Source organism: Bombina bombina, chromosome 10, assembly GCF_027579735.1.
Source record: "Bombina bombina isolate aBomBom1 chromosome 10, aBomBom1.pri, whole genome shotgun sequence".
Lineage (NCBI taxonomy): Eukaryota > Metazoa > Chordata > Amphibia > Anura > Bombinatoridae > Bombina > Bombina bombina.
In genome coordinates, this window is record NC_069508.1 from 110,725,891 (window position 1) to 110,746,760 (window position 20,870).

The window sequence follows — 20,870 nt, forward strand, 5'->3', positions numbered from 1 at the left end:
TTGCTCCACCATGGAGTTTGAACTTAGTTCTTAATGTTTTACAGGGGGTTCCGTTTGAACCCCTTCATTCCATTGATATCAAGTTGTTATCTTGGAAAGTTCTGTTTTTAATGGCGATTTCCTCGGCTCGAAGAGTCTCTGAGTTATCTGCCTTACATTGTGATTCTCCTTATCTGATTTTTCATTCAGACAAGGTAGTTCTGCGTACTAAACCTGGGTTCCTACCTAAGGTGGTCACTAACAGGAATATCAATCAAGAGATTGTGGTTCCATCTTTGTGTCCTAATCCTTCTTCGAAAAAGGAACGTCTGCTACACAATCTAGATGTAGTCCGTGCCCTGAAATTTTATCTACAGGCAACTAAGGATTTTCGACAAACGTCTTCCCTGTTTGTAGTTTATTCTGGTCAGAGGAGAGGTCAAAAAGCTTCGGCTACCTCTCTCTCCTTTTGGCTTCGTAGCATAATACGGTTAGCCTATGAGACTGCTGGACAGCAGCCTCCTGAAAGAATTAGAGCACATTCTACTAGAGCTGTGGCTTCCACTTGGGCCTTTAAGAATGAGGCTTCTGTTGAACAGATTTGCAAGGCTGCAACTTGGTCTTCTCTTCATACTTTTTCCAAATTTTACAAATTTGACACTTTTGCTTCTTCGGAGGCTGTTTTTGGGAGAAAGGTTCTTCAGGCAGTGGTTCCTTCCGTATAAAGAGCCTGCCTGTCCCTCCCGTCATCCGTGTACTTTAGCTTTGGTATTGGTATCCCATAAGTAATGGATGATCCGTGGACTGGATACACTTAACAAGAGAAAACATCATTTATGCTTACCTGATAAATTTATTTCTCTTGTAGTGTATCCAGTCCACGGCCCGCCCTGTCACTTTAAGGCAGGTAATTTTTCCATTAAACTACAGTCACCACTGCACCCTATGGTTTTCCTTTCTCTGCATGTTTTCGGTCGAATGACTGGTAATGGCAGTTAGGGGAGGAGCTATATAGCAGCTCTGCTGGGTGAATCCTCTTGCACTTCCTGTTGGGGAGGAGTTAATATCCCATAAGTAATGGATGATCCGTGGACTGGATACACTACAAGAGAAATAAATTTATCAGGTAAGCATAAATTATGTTTTTTGTTTTTGTAGTAATAATACACAACTTGCATTGGAATTAAAACCTGTGTGTAGGTTTTTACTATTAGAATTGCAGTGGATAGAAAAAGTCTACACACCCTTGTGAAATTGGAGGTTTATGAAATGTAAATACAAAAATAACAATGTAAATGTGATCTTCCCACAAACAAAAATCCAGAGGGGGAAAAGAATTATACTAACACTTTGTGGAAGCACCTTTTGCATTTATTACAGCAGCAAGTCTTTGTGAATAACTCTTTTAAAGGGACAGTCTTCTAGCTAATGTTTGTTTAAAAAGATAGATAATCCCGTTATTACCCATTCCCCAGTTTTGCATAATCAACACGGTTATATTAACCCTTCCTGCTGGTACTTATTTGTTACATCGGAACAAAGTTACTATGTAAACAAATATATAAAAAATTGAAATCACGCGATCTTACATGCGCTGGCGTGATTTCAATGATGGGATCTGGTCTGGGGGCAGTGCCTATGACGCTAGACATGCCCTCCAGTCCGCGATTCCAGTTACAAAGCCGTAACTGCTTCAGTAAAGCTAAAGCCCAGCACAGTTAGGATGCATTGAACTTCCTAATGGGGTTAAGAGGTTAATGTACTTTTTACCTCCTGTGATTATCTTGTATCTAAGCCTCTGCAGACTGCCCCCTTATTTCAGTTTATTTGACAGACTTGCATTTTATCAAATCGATGCTGACACGTAAATAACTCCCATGGGAGTGAGCTCAATATTATCTGTATGGCGCACATGACCTAGCACTGTGAAAAATTGTCAAAATGTACTAAGATAAGAGGTGGTCTTCAAGGGCTTTGAAATTAGCATATGAGCCTACCTAGGTTCAGCTTTCCATAAAGAATACTAAAAGAACAAAGCAAATTTGATGATAAAAGTAAATTGGAAAGTTTTTTTTAATATTGCATACCCTATCCAAATCATGAAAGTTAATTCCTCCAACTTTGGTGTGTCCGGTCCACGGCGTCATCCATTACTTGTGGGAATATTCTCTTCCCCAACAGGAAATGGCAAAGAGCACAGCAAAAGCTGCCCATATAGCCCCTCCTCAGGCTCCGCCCCCCAGTCATTCTCTTTGCCGCTCTGAACAAGTAGCATCTCCACGGAGATGGTGAACAGTATGTGGTGTTTAGTTGTAGTTTTTTATTCTTCTATCAAGAGTTTGTTATTTTAAAATAGTACCGGTTTGTACTATTTACTCTAAAACAGAAAGGGATGAAGAGTTCTGTTTAAAAGAGGAGTATGATTTTAGCAGCAGTAACTAAAATCAATTGCTGTTCCCACGCAGGACTGTTGAGCCCAGAGAACTTCAGTTGGGGGGAACAGTTTGCAGACTTTTCTGCTCAAGGTATGACTAGTCCATTTTCTAACAAGACTGTGTAATGCTAGAAGACTGTCATTTTCCCTCTTGGGGATCGGTAAGCCATTTTCTTAGACTCTTAACAGAATGAAGGCTTATTATGGGCTATACACTGGTTGACACTCTTGTGGGCTAAATCGATTGCTTTATTTAAGTTTTTTATGAAGTTTGAAGTGATTTCTAAACTTTTTAGTGTTGGGGAACGTTTTTAGGCGCCAGGCAGTTGTTTAGACACCTTCCCAGTCAGGAAGGGCCTTTCACTATAGTAGGCAGAGCCTCATTTTCGCGCCATTATTGCGCAATTTCTTTTGGATGCAGTGCATGCAGCTGCATGTGAGAGGGTCTGGTGATCATTGAAAACGTTCCTGGAAGGCTTGATTTGGTATCGTATAACCCCCTAGGACAGGTGAAGTCGCAGCATACGCTGTGGCTGGGACTGTAGTGGGGTTAAAATTGCTAATTGATTAAACGGCTCCGGTTTCCTCATTTAAGGGGTTAAAAGCTTGAAAATTGGGGTGCAATACTTTAAAAGCATTAAGACACTGTGGTGAAAATTTGGTAAAGATTGGATATTTCCTTCATAGTTTTTCACACATTCAGAAATAAAGTGTGCTCTGTTTAACATTTAAAGAGACAGTAACGGTTTTGTTTAAAAACGTTTTTTTTGCATTATTAGCCTGTTTAAGCCTGTCTAACATGTCTGTACCTTCAGATAGATCATGTTCTGTATGTATGGAGGCCAAGGTGGTCCCCCCTTCAAATGTATGTGATAATTGTGCCATGGCGTCCAGACAAAGTAAGGACAGTACTGTCACATTTAGTAAGGTTGCCCAAGATGATTCCTCAAATGAAGGTAGTGGGGATAGTTCTTCATCCTCTCCTTCTGTGTCAATACCAGTTATGCCCGCGCAGGCGACCCCTAGTACATCTGGCGCGCCAATGCTTGTTACTATGCGACAATTAACGGCAGTAATGGATAGCTCCATAGCTAATATTTTATCCAAAATGCCAGCATTTCAAAGAAAGCGTGATTGCTCAGTTTTAAATACAGTGGAGCAAGAAGGCGCTGACGATAATTTATCTGTCATACCCTCACACCAGTCAGAAGTGGCAGTGAGGGAGGGTTTGTCAGAGGGAGAACTTTCTGATTCAGGAAGAATTTCTCAACAGGCAGAACCTGATGTTGTGACGTTTAAATTTAAGTTAGAGCATCTCCGCGCATTACTTAAGGAGGTGCTAACTACACTGGATGATTGTGACTCTTTGGTCATTCCAGAAAAATTGTGCAAGATGGACAAATTCCTAGAGGTCCCGGTGCACCCTGATGCCTTTCCGATACCTAAAAGGGTGGCGGACATAGTGAATAAGGAGTGGGAGAAACCAGACACACCTTTTGTCCCACCTCTTATATTTAAGAAATTGTTCCCCATGGTCGACCCAAGGAAGGACACATGGCAAACAGTCCCTAAGGTGGAGGGGGCAGTTTCTACGCTAGCCAAACGCACGACTATTCCCATTGAGGACAATTGTGCTTTCAAAGATTATATGGATAAAAAATTGGAGGGTTTGCTTAAAAAGATTTTTGTTCAGCAAGGTTACCTCCTTCAACCAATTTCGTGCATTATTCCTGTCACTACGGCGGTGTGTTTCTGGTTCGATGAACTTGAAAAATCGCTTAATAGGGAGACTCCATATGAGGAAGTCATGGACAGAATTCACGCACTTAAGTTAGCTAATTCCTTTATTTTAGATGCCGCTTTGCAATTAGCGAGATTAGCGGCGAAAAATTCAGGGTTTGCAATTGTGGCGCGCAGAGTGCTCTGGCTAAAGTCTTGGTCGGCGGATGTATCTTCCAAGACAAAATTACTTAATATCCCTTTCAAAGGTAAGACCCTCTTTGGGCCAGAATTGAAAGAAATTATTTCAGACATCACTGGGGGGAAGGGCCATGCCCTCCCACAGGATAGGCCTTTCAAGGCTAAGAAGTCCAATTTTCGTTCCTTTCGTAATTTCAGGAACGGACCGGCTTCTAACTCTGCAGCCTCTAGACAAGAGGGTAACGCCTCCCAGGCTAAGCCAGCTTGGAAACCAATGCAAGGCTGGAACAAGGGTAAACAGGCCAAGAAGCCTGCTGCTGCTACCAAGACAGCATGAAGGGGTAGCCCCCGATCCGGGACCGGATCTAGTAGGGGGCAGACTCTCTCTCTCTTTGCTCAGGCTTGGGCAAGAGATGTTCAGGATCCCTGGGCACTAGAAATAGTCTCTCAGGGTTATCTTCTAGAATTCAAGGAACTTCCTCCAAGGGGAAGGTTCCACATGTCTCGCTTATCTTCAGACCAAATAAAGAGACAGGCATTCTTACATTGTGTAGGAGACCTGTTAAAGATGGGAGTGATACACCCAGTTCCAACAGTGGAACAAGGTCAGGGGTTTTACTCAAACCTGTTTGTAGTTCCCAAAAAAGAGGGAACTTTCAGACCAATTCTGGATTTAAAAATTCTAAAAAAATTTCTCAGAGTTCCATCGTTCAAAATGGAAACCATTCGAACAATTTTGCCTACAATCCAGGAGGGTCAATATATGACTACTGTGGATTTAAAGGATGCGTACCTACATATCCCTATCCACAAAGATAATCATCAGTTCCTAAGGTTCGCCTTTCTGGACAAACATTTCCAGTTCGTGGCTCTTCCATTCGGTTTAGCCACTGCTCCCAGAATTTTCACAAAGGTGCTAGGGTCCCTTCTAGCGGTTCTAAGACCGAGGGGCATTGCAGTGGCACCTTATCTAGATGACATTCTAATTCAAGCGTCGTCTCTTTCCAAGGCAAAGGCTCATACAGACATTGTTCTAGCCTTTCTCAGATCTCACGGGTGGAAGGTGAACGTAGAAAAGAGTTCCCTGTCTCCGTCAGCAAGAGTTCCCTTTTTGGGAACAATAATAGATTCCTTAGAAATGAAGATCTTCCTGACAGAAGTCAGAAAGTCAAAGCTTCTAAATGCTCGTCAAGTTCTTCACTCTATTCTGCAGCCTTCCATAGCTCAGTGCATGGAAGTAGTAGGATTGATGGTTGCAGCAATGGACATAGTTCCTTTTGCTCGAATTCATCTAAGACCATTACAACTGTGCATGCTCAATCAGTGGAATGGGGACTATGCAGACTTGTCTCCACAGATTCAAGTAGACCAGGTAACCAGAGACTCACTCTGTTGGTGGTTGACTCAGGATCACCTGTCTCAGGGAATGAGTTTCCGCAGGCCAGAGTGGGTCATTGTCACGACCGACGCCAGTCTATTAGGCTGGGGCGTGGTCTGGGACTCCCTGAAAGCTCAGGTTCTATGGCAGAGCTTTCCAAACTTTTCATGTTGGTGACACACTTTTTAGACCTACATCATTTCACGACACAGTAATTAATTCAGTTGTACTAGCAAAAAGGAGGTTAAACTAACTTGTTTTAAGAGATACAGACACATACATAAATTATATAATAATTAAATTTACAAGTAACAGTATGAATGTGCAATAATTAAAAAACAAGTTTAACACCAATAGCTACTTACTATTTTAATGGGATGTATGAGGTTGATGGGATGAACACAATTTATGAATATTTGGTGGAATAGTAGATAAAGACACTCGCATTTCATCATCAAGCATTTTTAAGTTTCCACTTCCTATCCATATATCAAGAGCTAGAGCAGCAATGCACTACTGGGAGCTAGTTGTAAAAACCCCCCACTGACTTCTGACTTCAGCTCAGCGTTTAAGCTGCTGCCCTCAGAGCTCGGTGAGTCCGATTGACTACTGCTTGCGCTGCAAACACACTTCTGTCCCACTCAATGACTACACATGCAGTCACAAGCCAATTAAGGAGACTACATGTGCAGTCAGGAGCCAATGTCCTGCCAAAGCCACCAATGGGAATAGTTTCAGTTCCCACTGAGCTGCGCCAATTGGTTAAGATGATCTGTGACCCACAAGGTATCAATCACTTGTCAACCATGTGATATGCGTAGCATGCAGGCGGAAAGTCAGAAACCAAAAAAATAAATTTAAAAATATTTGTGCTGAAGCAGGGACACACCTACACACTGCTGCCGACACACTAGTGTGTCCCGACACACAGTTTGGAAAGCACTGGTCTATGGTCTCGGGAAGAGTCTCTTCTCCCGATAAACATCCTGGAACTGAGAGCGATATTCAATGCACTCCGGGCTTGGCCTCAACTAGCAAAGCACGGATTCATAAGATTCCAGTCGGACAACATGACGACTGTAGCTTACATCAACCATCAGGGAGGAACAAAGAGTTCCTTGGCGATGAGAGAGGTATCCAAGATAATCAAATGGGCGGAGGATCACTCCTGCCATCTATCTGCAATTCACATCCCAGGAGTAGACAACTGGGAGGCGGATTATCTGAGTCGTCAGACTTTCCATCCGGGGGAGTGGGAACTCCACCCGGAGGTCTTTGCCCAGTTAACCCAATTATGGGGCATTCCAGACATGGATCTGATGGCGTCTCGTCAGAACTTCAAGGTTCCTTGCTACGGGTCCAGATCCAGGGATCCCAAGGCGACTCTAGTGGATGCATTAGTGGCGCCTTGGTCGTTCAACCTAGCTTATGTGTTTCCACCGTTTCCTCTCCTTCCCAGGCTCGTAGCCAGGATCAAACAGGAGAAGGCCTCTGTGATTCTGATAGCTCCTGCGTGGCCACGCAAGACTTGGTATGCAGACCTGGTGAATATGTCATCGGCTCCACCATGGAAGCTACCTTTGAGACAGGATCTTCTAGTACAAGGTCCATTCGAACATCCAAATCTAGTTTCTCTGCAGCTGACTGCTTGGAAATTGAACGCTTGATTTTATCCAAGCGTGGGTTTTCAAATTCAGTTATACATACTCTGGTCCAAGCCAGAAAACCTGTGACTAGAAAGATTTACCATAAGATATGGAAAAAATATATCTGTTGGTGTGAATCCAAGGGATTCTCCTGGAGTAAGATTAAAATTCCTAAGATTCTTTCCTTTCTCCAAGAGGGTTTGGATAAAGGGTTGTCAGCGAGTTCTCTAAAAGGACAGATTTCTGCTTTATCTGTTTTGTTACACAAACGACTGGCAGCTGTGCCAGATGTACAAGCTTTTGTACAGGCTCTGGTCAGGATCAAGCCTGTTTATAGACCCATGACTCCTCCTTGGAGTCTAAATTTAGTTCTTTCAGTTCTTCAAGGGGTTCCGTTTGAACCTTTACATTCCATAGATATCAAATTACTATCTTGGAAAGTTCGGTTTTTGGTTGCTATTTCTTCTGCTAGAAGAGTTTCTGAATTATCTGCTTTGCAGTGTGATCCACCCTATCTGGTGTTCCATTCAGATAAGCTTGTTTTGCGTACCAAACCTGGTTTTCTTCCAAAAGTAGTTTCTAACAAGAATATTAACCAGGAAATAGTTGTTCCTTCTCTGTGTCCGAATCCAGTTTCAAAGAAAGAACGTTTGTTACACAATTTAGATGTGGTCCGTGCTTTAAAGTTCTATTTAGACGCAACAAAGGATTTCAGACAAACTTCTTCTTTGTTGGTCGTTTATTCTGGTAAGAGGAGAGGACAAAATGCTACTGCTACCTCTCTTTCTTTCTGGCTGAAAAGCATCATCCGATTGGCTTATGAGACTGCCGGACGGCAGCCTCCTGAATGAATCACAGCTCACTCTACTAGGGCTGTGGCTTCCACATGGGCCTTCAAGAACGAGGCTTCTGTTGATCAGATATGTAAGGCAGCGACTTGGTCTTCTCTGCACACTTTTGCCAAATTCTACAAATTTGATACTTATGCTTCTTCGGAGGCTATTTTTGGGAGAAAGGTTTTGCAAGCCGTGGTGCCTTCTGTTTAGGTAACCTGATTTGCTCCCTCCCTTCATCCGTGTCCTAAAGCTTTGGTATTGGTTCCCACAAGTAATGGATGACGCCGTGAACCGGACACACCAATGTTGGAGAAAACAGAATTTATGCTTACCTGATAAATTACTTTCTCCAAAGGTGTGTCCGGTCCACGGCCCGCCCTGTTTTTTTTTTTTTTTTTTTTAATCAGGTTTGAAAAATTTCTTTCTCTATACACTACAGTCACCACGGCACCCTATAGTTTCTCCTTTTTTCTCCTAACCGTCGGTCGAATGACTGGGGGGCGGAGCCTGAGGAGGGGCTATATGGGCAGCTTTTGCTGTGCTCTTTGCCATTTCCTGTTGGGGAAGAGAATATTCCCACAAGTAATGGATGACGCCGTGGACCGGACACACCGTTGGAGAAAGTAATTTATCAGGTAAGCATAAATTCTGTTTTTTGACTAGACTGTACCATAAACATTGCATCTAGACTTTTTGGAATTTTAACCCACTCTTCTTTGCAAAAATGTTCATGTTCCTTCGAAATGTGTGGGGATCTCCTGTGTACAGCTCTTTAGGTCATTCCATAGGTTTTGATTGGGTTCTGACTGGGCCATTCCAAGACTGATTTTTATTTTCTGAACCCATGCCAGCTTGGTTGACTTGGATGTATGCTTTGGGTCATTGTCATGTTGGAGTGTGAAATTCCTCTACTACTTCAGCTTTCTGACAGAGGCCAACATGTTTTCTTGAAAAATATCTTGATATTTGGACTTATTCTTTATCCCATCTATATTGTCGAGCTCCTGACCCAGCTGGAGAGAAGCAGCCCCAAAACATAAAGCTACCACCACCATGCTTCAAAGTCAGTAGGGTGTTCCTTTGATGATGAGCTTTATTGGCTTTGCACCCAACATATCATACAATTAAGGCAGAAAAGTTCAATATTTGCACCCAACATATGTTACAATTTGGGCATAAAAGTTCAACATTTGTCTTATTAGACAGTAACGCATTTTCTGACATGGTTTGTTATGACTGTATCTTTTTGCATAATTTAGACAGAATGTTTATTTTTGTAAGAGATTATTCGTCTTGCCACCTTACCCCACAGCCCAGTCGTGTGCAGAATACAAGAGATGGTAGTTGTTACGGTATAAGCCGGATATTGAGGGTTAATACCAGATGAAAGATGCCCTTAATACGGGAATAGCAACACACGAACCCAGTTAATACACAAAATCTTTCTCTCCTAAAACAGGCAAAAGAATAATCCAAAGTAGCAATTCCCCCCCAAACATGAGACCAAGCTCCATCTTGAGGGTAAAACAGGAATCCGCCAGAGCTGTGGGTTTATTGTTATTAAATACACATTTTTACACATTAGTACCACCCACAGGGTTTTGTAAAACAACCAATAAACACATACAATACTCTCATACACTCCCACGCAAAATCCTCCCCTCTGCCTGTGATACATTTACCTTACACAATGGTTGATGCAGTTACCTTAAACAATGGTTGATGCAGTTACCTTACACAATGGTTGATGCAGTTACCTTACACAATGGTTGATGCAGTTACCTTACACAATGGTTGATGCAGTTACCTTACACAATGGTTGATGCAGTTACCTTACACAATGGTTGATGCAGTTACCTTACACAATGGTTGATGCAGTTACCTTACACAATGGTTGATGCAGTTACCTTACACAATGGTTGATGCAGTTACCTTACACAATGGTTGATGCAGTTACCTTACACAATGGTTGATGCAGTTACCTTACACAATGGTTGATGCAGTTACCCTACACAATGGTTGATGCAGTTACCCTACACAATGGTTGATGCAGTTACCCTACACAATGGTTGATGCAGTTACCCTACACAATGGTTGATGCAGTTACCCTACACAATGGTTGATGCAGTTACCCTACACAATGGTTGATGTAATTATCACAGACAGAGAAATACAGTTCAATTGCCATGGAGCCAAAGTCTTTCGTTATACAAATGGGCTACATGGCATAGGTATCTGGGGTATCACTGTCCAAATAGGGCAAGTACTGAATGACCCGGCTTTTCTGTCTTTGCAGAGGAAAAGTAAGCATTTCAACATGGGGCCATAGTCTAAAGGCAGCAGGTGGGCAACCAGGCTCCTTCAATGCACAGTGGCGAGATTGATCTCGTCACAGTAGTCACATGCAAGGAGTGACCAGTATCTGCTAGAAATTCCTGTAGTTCCTTCAGTTTTGTTTTTGACTTCTTTATAGCCTTCCTGATAAGCTTTCTCATCATCTTGTCATCGGTTTTAGAGGGGTTTTTTATCTTTGCATTTTCTCAATGGTGCCTCCGTGTATTGATGATGGTTTTGACAGTGCTCCATGGTACATCCATTGCCTTTTGGTTTTCTTTTATATCACTCTTCAATAAAAACTTGTTCCATTTTCCAAAACGTTAAAAACATGACTTCAGTAAGTAGGGAAAATAGTCACATCAAAAAGCAGCTTACCTGTTTCAGCAACAAGCCATATTAATTACCTAATTATGGACAATTCATATCTATGTTTAAGTCTTTCCTACTCCCTATTGGCTAAAAGAGAGAGTTTTTAACTTAAACAGATAATGACATTTGACAATTTCATGGTATTATTATTATTCCTATTAACTCCCATATGGGCCAGAATAGACTAATTCATGCACACAAAACTATACCCAATGCTTCAAATAATAATTACACTCCTCCCCATGTCCTTAAATGTTTATCTCAAAATATATATACGAAGATGGATGCATATTTCTGGAAATCGAAAGCCTATGTAGTTGAAAACACTGCAGATGGATTGTGAAAATCTGCGTTATTTGTTTAGAGATGGTCTCAGCCATTCACATTCTAGGTCTCCAGTACCAGCAAACATACATTCTTGAGCAGACTGATGTTTGGTTCAGCAGTGGGCAACATTTAAAAAAAAAAAAAAAAGTATATTGCAAAGGTGTTTTACTATACATTGCCATATAAAAATCTCAGTGTTTTCTGTCGTTTTAAAAAGTAAGGAGTTGGCTGTAAAATTCTGATAAACATAGCACCCAGCAATTTGTCAGCCCATCCTTTCTACAAAGAATTTCTATTCATAACTGTTAAGCAACTTGATCTACATAGATGTGACTGGTAACCTGACAATTGTATGCACTATATGCACTCTCTGAAGTTTGTGTGTTTAGAAGCTCTGTGTATGTACAGCTCATTCATACTCCCTGGGCTTAGAGTTTCCAATGATTCTTTCAATATATTGTAATATGCACCATCCTCCAGTCATAATTCTGCAGTCTGGAGCCTGCAAGACCGTTTTGTAGTTGGCCCCTGAGCATATATTTGTAACTTAAATTTAGTGATTTTGTGTTGCCATGCGTTAATAGGTGTATTTCACTCAATTCAATTTTATACAACTCTTCTTTCTTTGTTATGAAAACAGGAGCATGAAAAAAGGTGTTGGAGCGTTGATTTTAACCTCATGGATCCAAAACTCTTAGCATCTGGCTCCGATGATGCCAAAGGTTTGTGGTCTATATTTAATTTCTGTATAAGGTTATTAAGGATCAGAAAATAACAAGAACTGTCAGGCAATCCAAGTTAAGTATATTTCCTTCCTAAGATAGGGAGAGTCCACGGCTTCATTCCTTACTGTTGGGAAATATAACACCTGGCCACCAGAAGGAGGCAAGACACCCCAGCCAAAGGCTTAAATATCCCTCCGTCTTCCTCATTAACCCAGTCATTCTTTGCCTTTCGTCACAATAGGAGGTGGCAGAGAAGTGTCTGAAGATTTGGAGAGTCCTGAAAAAGGGTATCTGCCCTTCAAGATAGGACTGGAGTTTTAAGTAGTCATGTCAACCTCTCCGTAAGAGTATTGATGAAAGTTAGTCTGGAGATGCAGGGAAAGTTTTTTTTGTGAAACCATCTAGACTACTGCTAACAGCTCCTAAGCAATCAGTGTTGACGAGTTTCACTGCCTGCTTTCTCTCACTCAAGTCCATGTCAGGAGCGCTGTTATAAGACTGTCACACTTGAGAGGCTGTGTTCTGTTACACAGCATGGATCCTGGAGGTAAGATCATTTCAATTTTTTACACATAAAATGCTATAACAGGGTCACAGTGTGACTCCTTTATACCTTAATAGGATCCAGGGTTAATATCATTTGAGGGGGGGTTTATTTAACAGTTGGGATTAATTAATCCGTGTATTAATTATTTACATGCTGCTTTGTGTGATTTTATTTTCTGGGCTCATAGTGTGTTTTTGGCTGGAACAAACAGGGTTCACTTTCGTTTTTGAAAGTGTTGCACAGCTCCTATTAACTTGCTGTACTTTTCATAGCATGTGGTCTATGTTCATTTCCTCCATTCCGCTGTGACTTCAACCTGAGGAGAGCGTTTCCTCTGTTAACTGTGTGGATCTAGGAGGTGGTGAGTGCCCCAGCCATTGGGAGTATTACAAAAATAAGTTTTTATTTGTGTCCTCCTGTGGGTATAACCTGAGCTATGGAGGACTCTGACCTGTTAGAAGGTACTCCTTCTGTACCAAATCATACCTGTTTATATTGTAAGGAGGCTGTGGTTTTTCCACCCACTCAAATATATTCCACATGCCTTAACACCGTTATAAAGTCTTAGAAGGGAGACAAGCCTGCTAAGGCTATTAGTCCCTCAGCCGTCTACCTCTCAGGACTCGGCGTCCTGTGAGATTACTACCCTTGCTACATTATCCACTCCACATGCAGTTCCCCATAGCACATCTAATCCTCCATCCGGATTTAGCTATTATGTACCAGTTATCCGATGAGTTAACCTCTGTAGCTTCAAAAGGTTAACTTTCTGGGTCGGAGTCCTTAGTGTCTAAGCCTCCTGCTGCGGAGGAACCGTCCTTTAGATTTAAAATTTGAGCACTTGCGTTTTTTATTAAAGGAGGTTCTGTCTACGTTAGAGGTCCAGAGGCCGTGCTGCCTGAAGAACCTATGATATCTAAATTAAACATTTTGCGAAGACAGGAAAGTTCCTTTGACTTTTCCTGTGCCGGTTAAAATCGTGGACATTATTAACAACAAATGGGAAAGAATTGGATCTTCCTTTCCCCCTGGTCTACTTTTAAAAAGTTGTTCCCGGTCCCGGACTCTCAACTGAATTTGTGGGGCTCAATTCCTAAGGGGGATAGTGCTAGATCTACACTTGCTAAACGTACTACTATACCTCTTGAGGATAGTTCTTGGTTCAGAGAGCCGACGGATTAAAAAATTGGAAACCTTTCTGAGAAAGATGTTTCAACATACAGAATTTTTGTTTCTACCGCTGTTAGTTGCCGCGGTTGCCGGAGCAGCTATATACTGGTGCAACTCTTTGTCGGAACTCATTGAGGTGGAGTCTCCCCTCAACGATGTTTAAGACAGAATTAAAGCTCTGAGAATTGCTAATTCTTTTATCTGTGATGCGAACATGCAAATTATTCGCCTAAATGCAAAGGCCTATGGCTTTGCGGTCCTAGCCCACCGGGCACTCTGGTTGAAGTCTTGGTCTGCAGATATGACTTCTAAGTCCAGACTCCTTTCTCTTCCCTTCAAGGGAAAGATTTTATTTGGTCCAGCCCTGGACTCCATTATTTTTTTTATGTGGCTACTGGAGGCAAGGGTGCCTTCCTACCGCAAGATAAGAAGAACAAGTCTAAGGGACAACAATCTTCTAATTTTCGTTCTTACAAATCCCAATGTTAACAATCCTCCAAGCGCGAGCAACCCAAGAGTACTTGGAAGCCGGCTCAGTCCTGGAATAAGTCCAAGCAGAATTAGAAGCCTGACGAAAACAAAACGGAATGAATGGGTGGCCCCCGATCCGGGATCGGATAGTGTAGGGGCAGACTGTCTTCTTTTTTCAGACACTTGGTTCAGGAACGTACAGGATCCATGGGTCCTGTAGGTCGTACACGGAGCTAGAAGATAGGCTTCAAATCTCATCCGCCCAGGGGCAGATTCCTACTCTCGAACCTGTCTACCAGACCAAAAAAGAGGGATGTCTTTCTGGGGTGCGTTCAGGACCTATCCTCCTCAGGAGTTGTTGTCCCAGTGCCTATGGAAGAGAGGTTTGGGATTTAATTCAAACCTTTTTGTGGTCCCAAAGAAGGAGGGAACTTTCCGCCCAATTCTGAACCTAAAGTGCCTAAACAAATTAATCAGGGTCCCTTTCCTTCAAGATGGAGATAAGGTCCATCCTTCCTTTAGTCAGGAAGGCCAGTTAATGACCACTATAGATCTGAAGGACGCTTAACTTCATGTTCCAATCCACAGGGAACACTTTTAGTTCCTGAGGTTTGCATTCCTGGACCAGCACTTCCAGTTCATTGCCCTTCTGTTTGGCCTAGCTACTGCTCCAAGAATCCTTACGAAAGTTCTGGGGGCTATTCTAGTCATTGCCAGAACTCAGGGTATTACAGTAGCCCCATACTTGTACAATATTCTTGTGCAAACACCATCTTTTTTTGTCTTATGGAAGAATACTCTGAGTCCCTTCTCAGTCCTTCTTCGATCACATTGATGGAAGATACACTTTGAGAAGAGTTCTCTTATCCCAAGTACCAGGGTGGAATTCCTGGGTACTATAATAGATTCCATATCCATGAGGATATTTCTAAAGAGATGTTGCAAGATAACTTCGGCATGTCTTGCCCTCCGTTGCCCTGCCGTTTTATCTGATTAATAGTCTGCTTTATAAGCATAAGCTATAGAAGATTCTGACGTGTTAGAGGGTACTCCCTCTTTACCTAAGTCTAATACCTGTTTATATTGTGAGGAGGCCACTGTATATCCCCGCCTGCTCAATTATGTTCCACATGCCTTGATAATGTAATCATATCAAAAAAGGTTAATATGTTTAGTACCACTGAGCCATCCACCTCTGAGGAGTCTCCGTCCTGTGAGGTGCGCACCATACAGTCATCTCCCAATACACATGCAGCTTCCCGTAGCACTCTTAATCCTCCATTTGGAGGAACCCTTTTACCGCTAGATTTTGCAAAGCAGTTGCAAACGGCAGTGTCTGTGGCCTTTAGTGCTTTACCTCGCCCTGCTAGGCGCAAGCGAAAAGGTTAAATATTGCTATCCTTATAAAGACGCCTCTTGATACTTCAGAGGATGATCCTTTCTGGGTCGGAATCTGCTGCCTCTAGACCTCCAGCTGCGGAGGAACCAGTCTTTTTAGATTTAGGATTGAACATTTATGCTTTCTGCTAAAGGAAGTTTTGGCTACTTTAGAGGTCCTTGAGCCTAAATTGCCTGAGGAACCTTTAATTCCTAAATTAGATAAGGTCTATGAGGACAGGGTTGTACCACAGACTTTCCTGGTTCCCGTAAAGATGGCGAACAGTAAGAATGAATGGGAAAGACTTGGTTCTTAATTTTCCCCTTCTTCCTTAAAGAAATTATTCCCGGTTACGGACTCTCAATTGAAGTTGTGGGGTTCCATTCCCAAGGTGGATGGCGCTATCTCCACGCTTGCTAAGCGCACTGCTATCCCGCTTGAGGATAGTTCATCATTCAAAGAGCCCATGGATAAGAAAATAGAAACTCTGTTAAGAATGATGTTTCAAGATACGGGATATTTGTTTCAACCGGCAATGGCTGTTGCTGTGGTTGCTGGAGCGGCTGCCTACTGGTGCGACTCCTTATCGGAGTTGATAGAGTTGGAGGATCCCCTCTACATGATGCAGGAAAGAATTAAAGCCTTAAGGGTAGCTAAATCTTTTATTTGTGATGCAAATATGCAGATTATTCGCCTGAATGCTAAGGCTTCTGGTTTTTCTGTTCAAGCCCGTAGGGCACTATGGCTGAAGTCCTGGTCTGCGGACATGACTTCTAAGTCAAGACTTCTTTCCCTCCCATTTAAGGGAAAGATTTTGTTTGGTCCAGGCCTGGACTCCATTATCTCCACGGTTACGGGAGGCAAGGGTGCCTTTTTACTGCAAGATAAGAACAAACCTAGATGGTAGAGAAGTCAGTAATGACTATCTCTTAGTAGGGGGTGCTATAAATAGAAGTGAAGAATATATATAGTATTGTATCAAACTATAACCATGATATGTTTACACATATATATGACAGAGTATGAAATGAAGCTCGACACAAATCAATTATTGTTCTATTGAACAAAGCTATTAAACAATACTATTACCAAGATATTGACAAACTAAAGCCTCTGTACAGGACAGTCCGTTTGTAACTAATATTCCAACTGGAAGTCAGAGGGTAAGGCTGTTGTCCAATAGTCCGCTTGTGGGGCTGCACTTTTCTCACATAAAGGTATGACGATATCTGGAAATTAGGAGAGAATGAGAGAGGCGTCTGTGTGTACCAATAATTGAATCGTATAATCACAAACAATTGTCCCTATACAGGGTACTTAGATTTATGAAGAGCGCTCAGACAGTGCTATTAGGCACGGGCTAGATATTTGACAGCAACCCAGCTCACTGGTCAACCTGGATACAGCAACAAGGTGGCATCAAATCTGAAGAGGAAGACAGCCTGTGTGTACCAGTAATATAACCAGATAGTATATACTGATACTATCTGATTATATTACTGGTATAAATGTGAGTACACTGTATAGGGACTATTGATTGTGATTATACAATTCAATTATTGGTACACAAAGCGGCCTCTCTTGTTCTCTCCTAATTTCCAGATATAAGAACAAACCTAAAGCACAAGGTCCAAATTTTTGTTCCTTTCGTTTGTATAAATCCCAACGTCAGCAGCCCTCCGCAAAGCCCGAGCAATCCAAGGGGACTTGGAAGTCGGCTCAGACCTGGAATAAATTCAAGCAAAACAAGAAGCCCGCCGAGACAAAGTTGGCATGAAGGGGCGGCCCCCAATCCGGCTATGGATCTGGTAGGGTGCAGGCTGTCGCTCTTTTCGGATGCTTGGTTTGGGGACGTACAGGACCCGTGGGTTCTGGAGGTCATTGCTCAGGGATACAGGATAGGTTTCAAGTTTAATCCACCCAGGGGCAGATTCCTCCTATCAAACCTGTCTTCAAGGCCAGAAAAGAGAGAAGCCTTTCTGGGGTGCGTGAGGGATCACTCCTCCCTAGGAGTCATTGTACCGGTTCCCCTTGCAAAAAGAGGTCTGGGATACTATTCAAACCTGTTTGTGGTCCCGAAGAAGGAAGGAACCTTCCGCCCGATTCTGGACCTAAAGTATTTATACAAATTTCTATCTGTCCCCTCGTTCAAGATGGAGACAATAAGGTCCATCCCTCCTTTAGTTCTGGAAGGACAGTTCATGACCATGATAGATCTGAAGGATGCTTACCTTCACGCTCCTATACACAAAGAACACTTCAGGTTCCTAGGGTTTGCATTTCTGGACCAACACTTCCAGTTTATTGCACTGCTGTTTGGTCTAGCTACTGCTAGTTTTTTCGAAGGTTCTGGGGGCTCTACTGGCAGTGGCCAGAACCAGAGCTATAGAAGAAGCACCATACATGGATGACATGGTTCAGGCACCCTCCTGTCATCTGGCAGAGGCCCATTCAAAGGATCTTCTACTTATTCTTTGATCTAATGGATGGAAGATGAACTTAGAAAATAGTTCTCTTACTCTCAGTACCAAGGTAGAATTCCTAGGTACCGTAATAGACTCCATATCCATGAGGATTTTTCTTTCAGACCAGAGACGTCGCAAGCTAAGTTCCGCTTGTCTTGCCCTTCAGACCTCCTTAAGGCCCTCTGTGGCTCGGTGTATGGAGGTGATTGGTCTCATGGTGTCATGCTTGGACATCATTCCTTTTGTCAGGTTCCATCTCGGACCTCTTCAGCTGTGCATTCTGGGACAGTGGAACGGCGATTATTCGGATCTGTCTCAACAGATTTCTCTGGACAACCGGTCGAGAGAATCTCTCTCTTGGTGGCTCTGTCCAGATCACCTGTCCCAAAGGACATCCTTCTTGAGACCATCCTGGGAGATTGTGACTATGGACACAAGTCTATCAGGAGGGGGAGCTGTTTGAGGTGCCAGGAAGGCACAGGGCCTGTGGACTCGAAAGGAATCCCTCCCGATCAACATTTTGGAACTTCAATCGATCTTAAATGCTCTGAAGGCTTGGCTCCTTCTGGGTTTGTCCCATTTTATCAGACTCCAATCAGACAACATAACCTCTGTGGCTTACTTCAACCGTCAGAGGAGGGGGGGAACTCCCTAGCAATGAGGGAAGTAGCTCAGGTTCTTGAATGGGTGGAGGCCCACAACTGCTTGCTGTCACCAATCCACATTCTTGGTGTGGACAACTGGGAAGCGGATTTCCTCCGCAGACAATCCTTTCATCCGGGAGAATAGTCTTTCCATCCCGAGGTGTTTGCAACAGATGGGGGACGCTCGAGATAGATCTCATGGCGTCCCGGCTCAATTCCAAGCTGTCCAGGGATCCTCAGGCAGAGCTAATAGATGCATTAGCAGTGCCTTGGAGGTTCAATCCAAATTACATGTTTCCTCCGTTACCACTTCTCCCTCGTGTAGTGGCCTGCATCAAGCTTCAGTGATTCTGATTGCTCCATTGTGGCCGCGAAGGATGTGGTTTGCGGACCTGGTGAGGATGTCCTCATCTCCTCCATGGAGGTTACCTTGTCGCAGGGATCTGCTGGAACAGGGTCCTTTTGTTCATCAAAATCTAGATTCTCTACGGCTGACTGCGTGGAGATTGAACGCTTAGTCTTAGCCAAGAGAGGTTTCTCTGAGAGGGTTATTGACACTCATTCAGACTCGTAAGCCTGTTACTCGTCGCATCTACCATAAGGTGTAGAGAGCTTGCTTCTTCTGGTGTGAAGAGCTTGGTTTCGCCTGGCATAAGGTCAAGGCTGCCAGGATATTCTCCTTTCTCCAGGAGGGTCTGGAGAAGGGCCTTTGAAAGTTCCCTGAGGGGACAGATTTCGGCCCTTTCTGTTTTGCTGCACAAAAGGCTTGCAGAACTTCCTCACTTGCAATCCTTCGTTAAGGCTCTGATCAGGATCAGACCTGTGTTTAGATCTAACGCTTCACCTTGGAGTTTATATCTTAAGTTTTTGCTCCGTGTAAGCCTATGCATTCGGTTGACATTAAGTTGTTATCCTGGAAGGTTCTTTTTATATTGGCTATTGCATCGGCATGCAGAGTTTTTGAAATTGCTGCTTTACAATGTGAACCTTCTTATTTGGTGTTCCACACTAATAAGGCTGTCCTACGTACCCGCTTGGGTTTTCTTCCTAATGTGGTGTCTGATCGTAACATCAATCAATCCTTGTGTCCTAATCCTCCTCCTTCGAAGAAACGTTTACTTCATAACTTGGATGTGGTTTGAGCTTTGAAGTTTTTATCTTCAAGCTACTAAGGATTTTAGACAATCTTCGTCCTTGTTTGTTATCTACTCTGGGAAGCGTAAGAGTCTGAAGGCCTCTTCGACTTCCTTATCTTTTTGGTTGAGGAGTGTTATACACTCAGCTTACGAGTCAGTGGGATTTAGACCTCCTTAGAGGATTACGGCTCATTCCACTAGAGCAGTGGCTTCCTCTTCGGCCTTTAAGAACAAGGCCTCTATGGATCAGATTTGTAAGGCGGCTACCTGGTCCTCCTTACCTACTTTTACAAAAATCTACAAATTTGACTTTTTTTGCTTCAGCTGAAGCAGCTTTTGGGGGAAGAGGTTTTACAGGCTGTGATGACCTCAGATTAGGGTCCGCATTCTCTCTCTCCCTCCCATTATCATTCAGTGTCCCCTAGCGCTTGGGTGTAGTTTTTCCAACAGTAAGGAATGATGCCGTGGACTTTCCTTATATGAAGAAGGAAAACCTAAATAATGCTTTCCTGATTATTTAATTTCCTTCTATATGAGGAGAGTCCACGGCCCCCGCCCGTATACTCTGATGGGCGGACCAAAATTAGTTTTCTCTTCCGGCACCATTTATACCCTGATATTTCTCCTACTGTTCCTTGTTCTCTTGGCAGAATGACTGGGCTATGAGGGAAGTAGGGGGGAGTATTTAAAGGTCTTTGCCGCCAGGTTCAGTATTTCCCAACCTAAGGGATGATGCCATGGACTCTCCTAATACAGAAGGAAATTAAGTTATTAGGTATACATCATTTGTTTTTTCTGTTTAAAGGGACATTCAATTGCCATTTATAGTGATAAAATGATAGTGATAAAATGACACAAAACCCATTTTTTTTTCTTTCATGATTCAGATAGAGCAGGCAATATTAAGAAACTTTCTAGTTTACTCCTATTGTAATTTTTTCTTGGTTCTCTTGCTATTTTTATTTAAAAGAGCAGGAAAGTGAACATAGGATCCGGGCCATTTTTGGTTCAGCACCTGGGTAGCGCTTACTGATTGGTAGCTAAATGAACCAACCAATCAAGCGCTATCCAGGGTTCTGAACCTAAAATGTGCCAGCTCCTAATCTTA

General features: G+C 42.8%; 1 protein-coding gene across 1 annotated transcript in view; it reads left to right on the top strand.

The window, feature by feature from the left end:
* The window catches only part of COP1 (COP1 E3 ubiquitin ligase), a gene marked incomplete in the record, with an annotated part of 548,256 nt that overhangs the window by 251,292 nt on the left and 276,094 nt on the right, over nt 1-20,870 (top strand). The window contains 1 exon segment of the mRNA XM_053693305.1: nt 11,867-11,948. Coding sequence (XP_053549280.1) covers nt 11,867-11,948 — 82 coding nt within the window.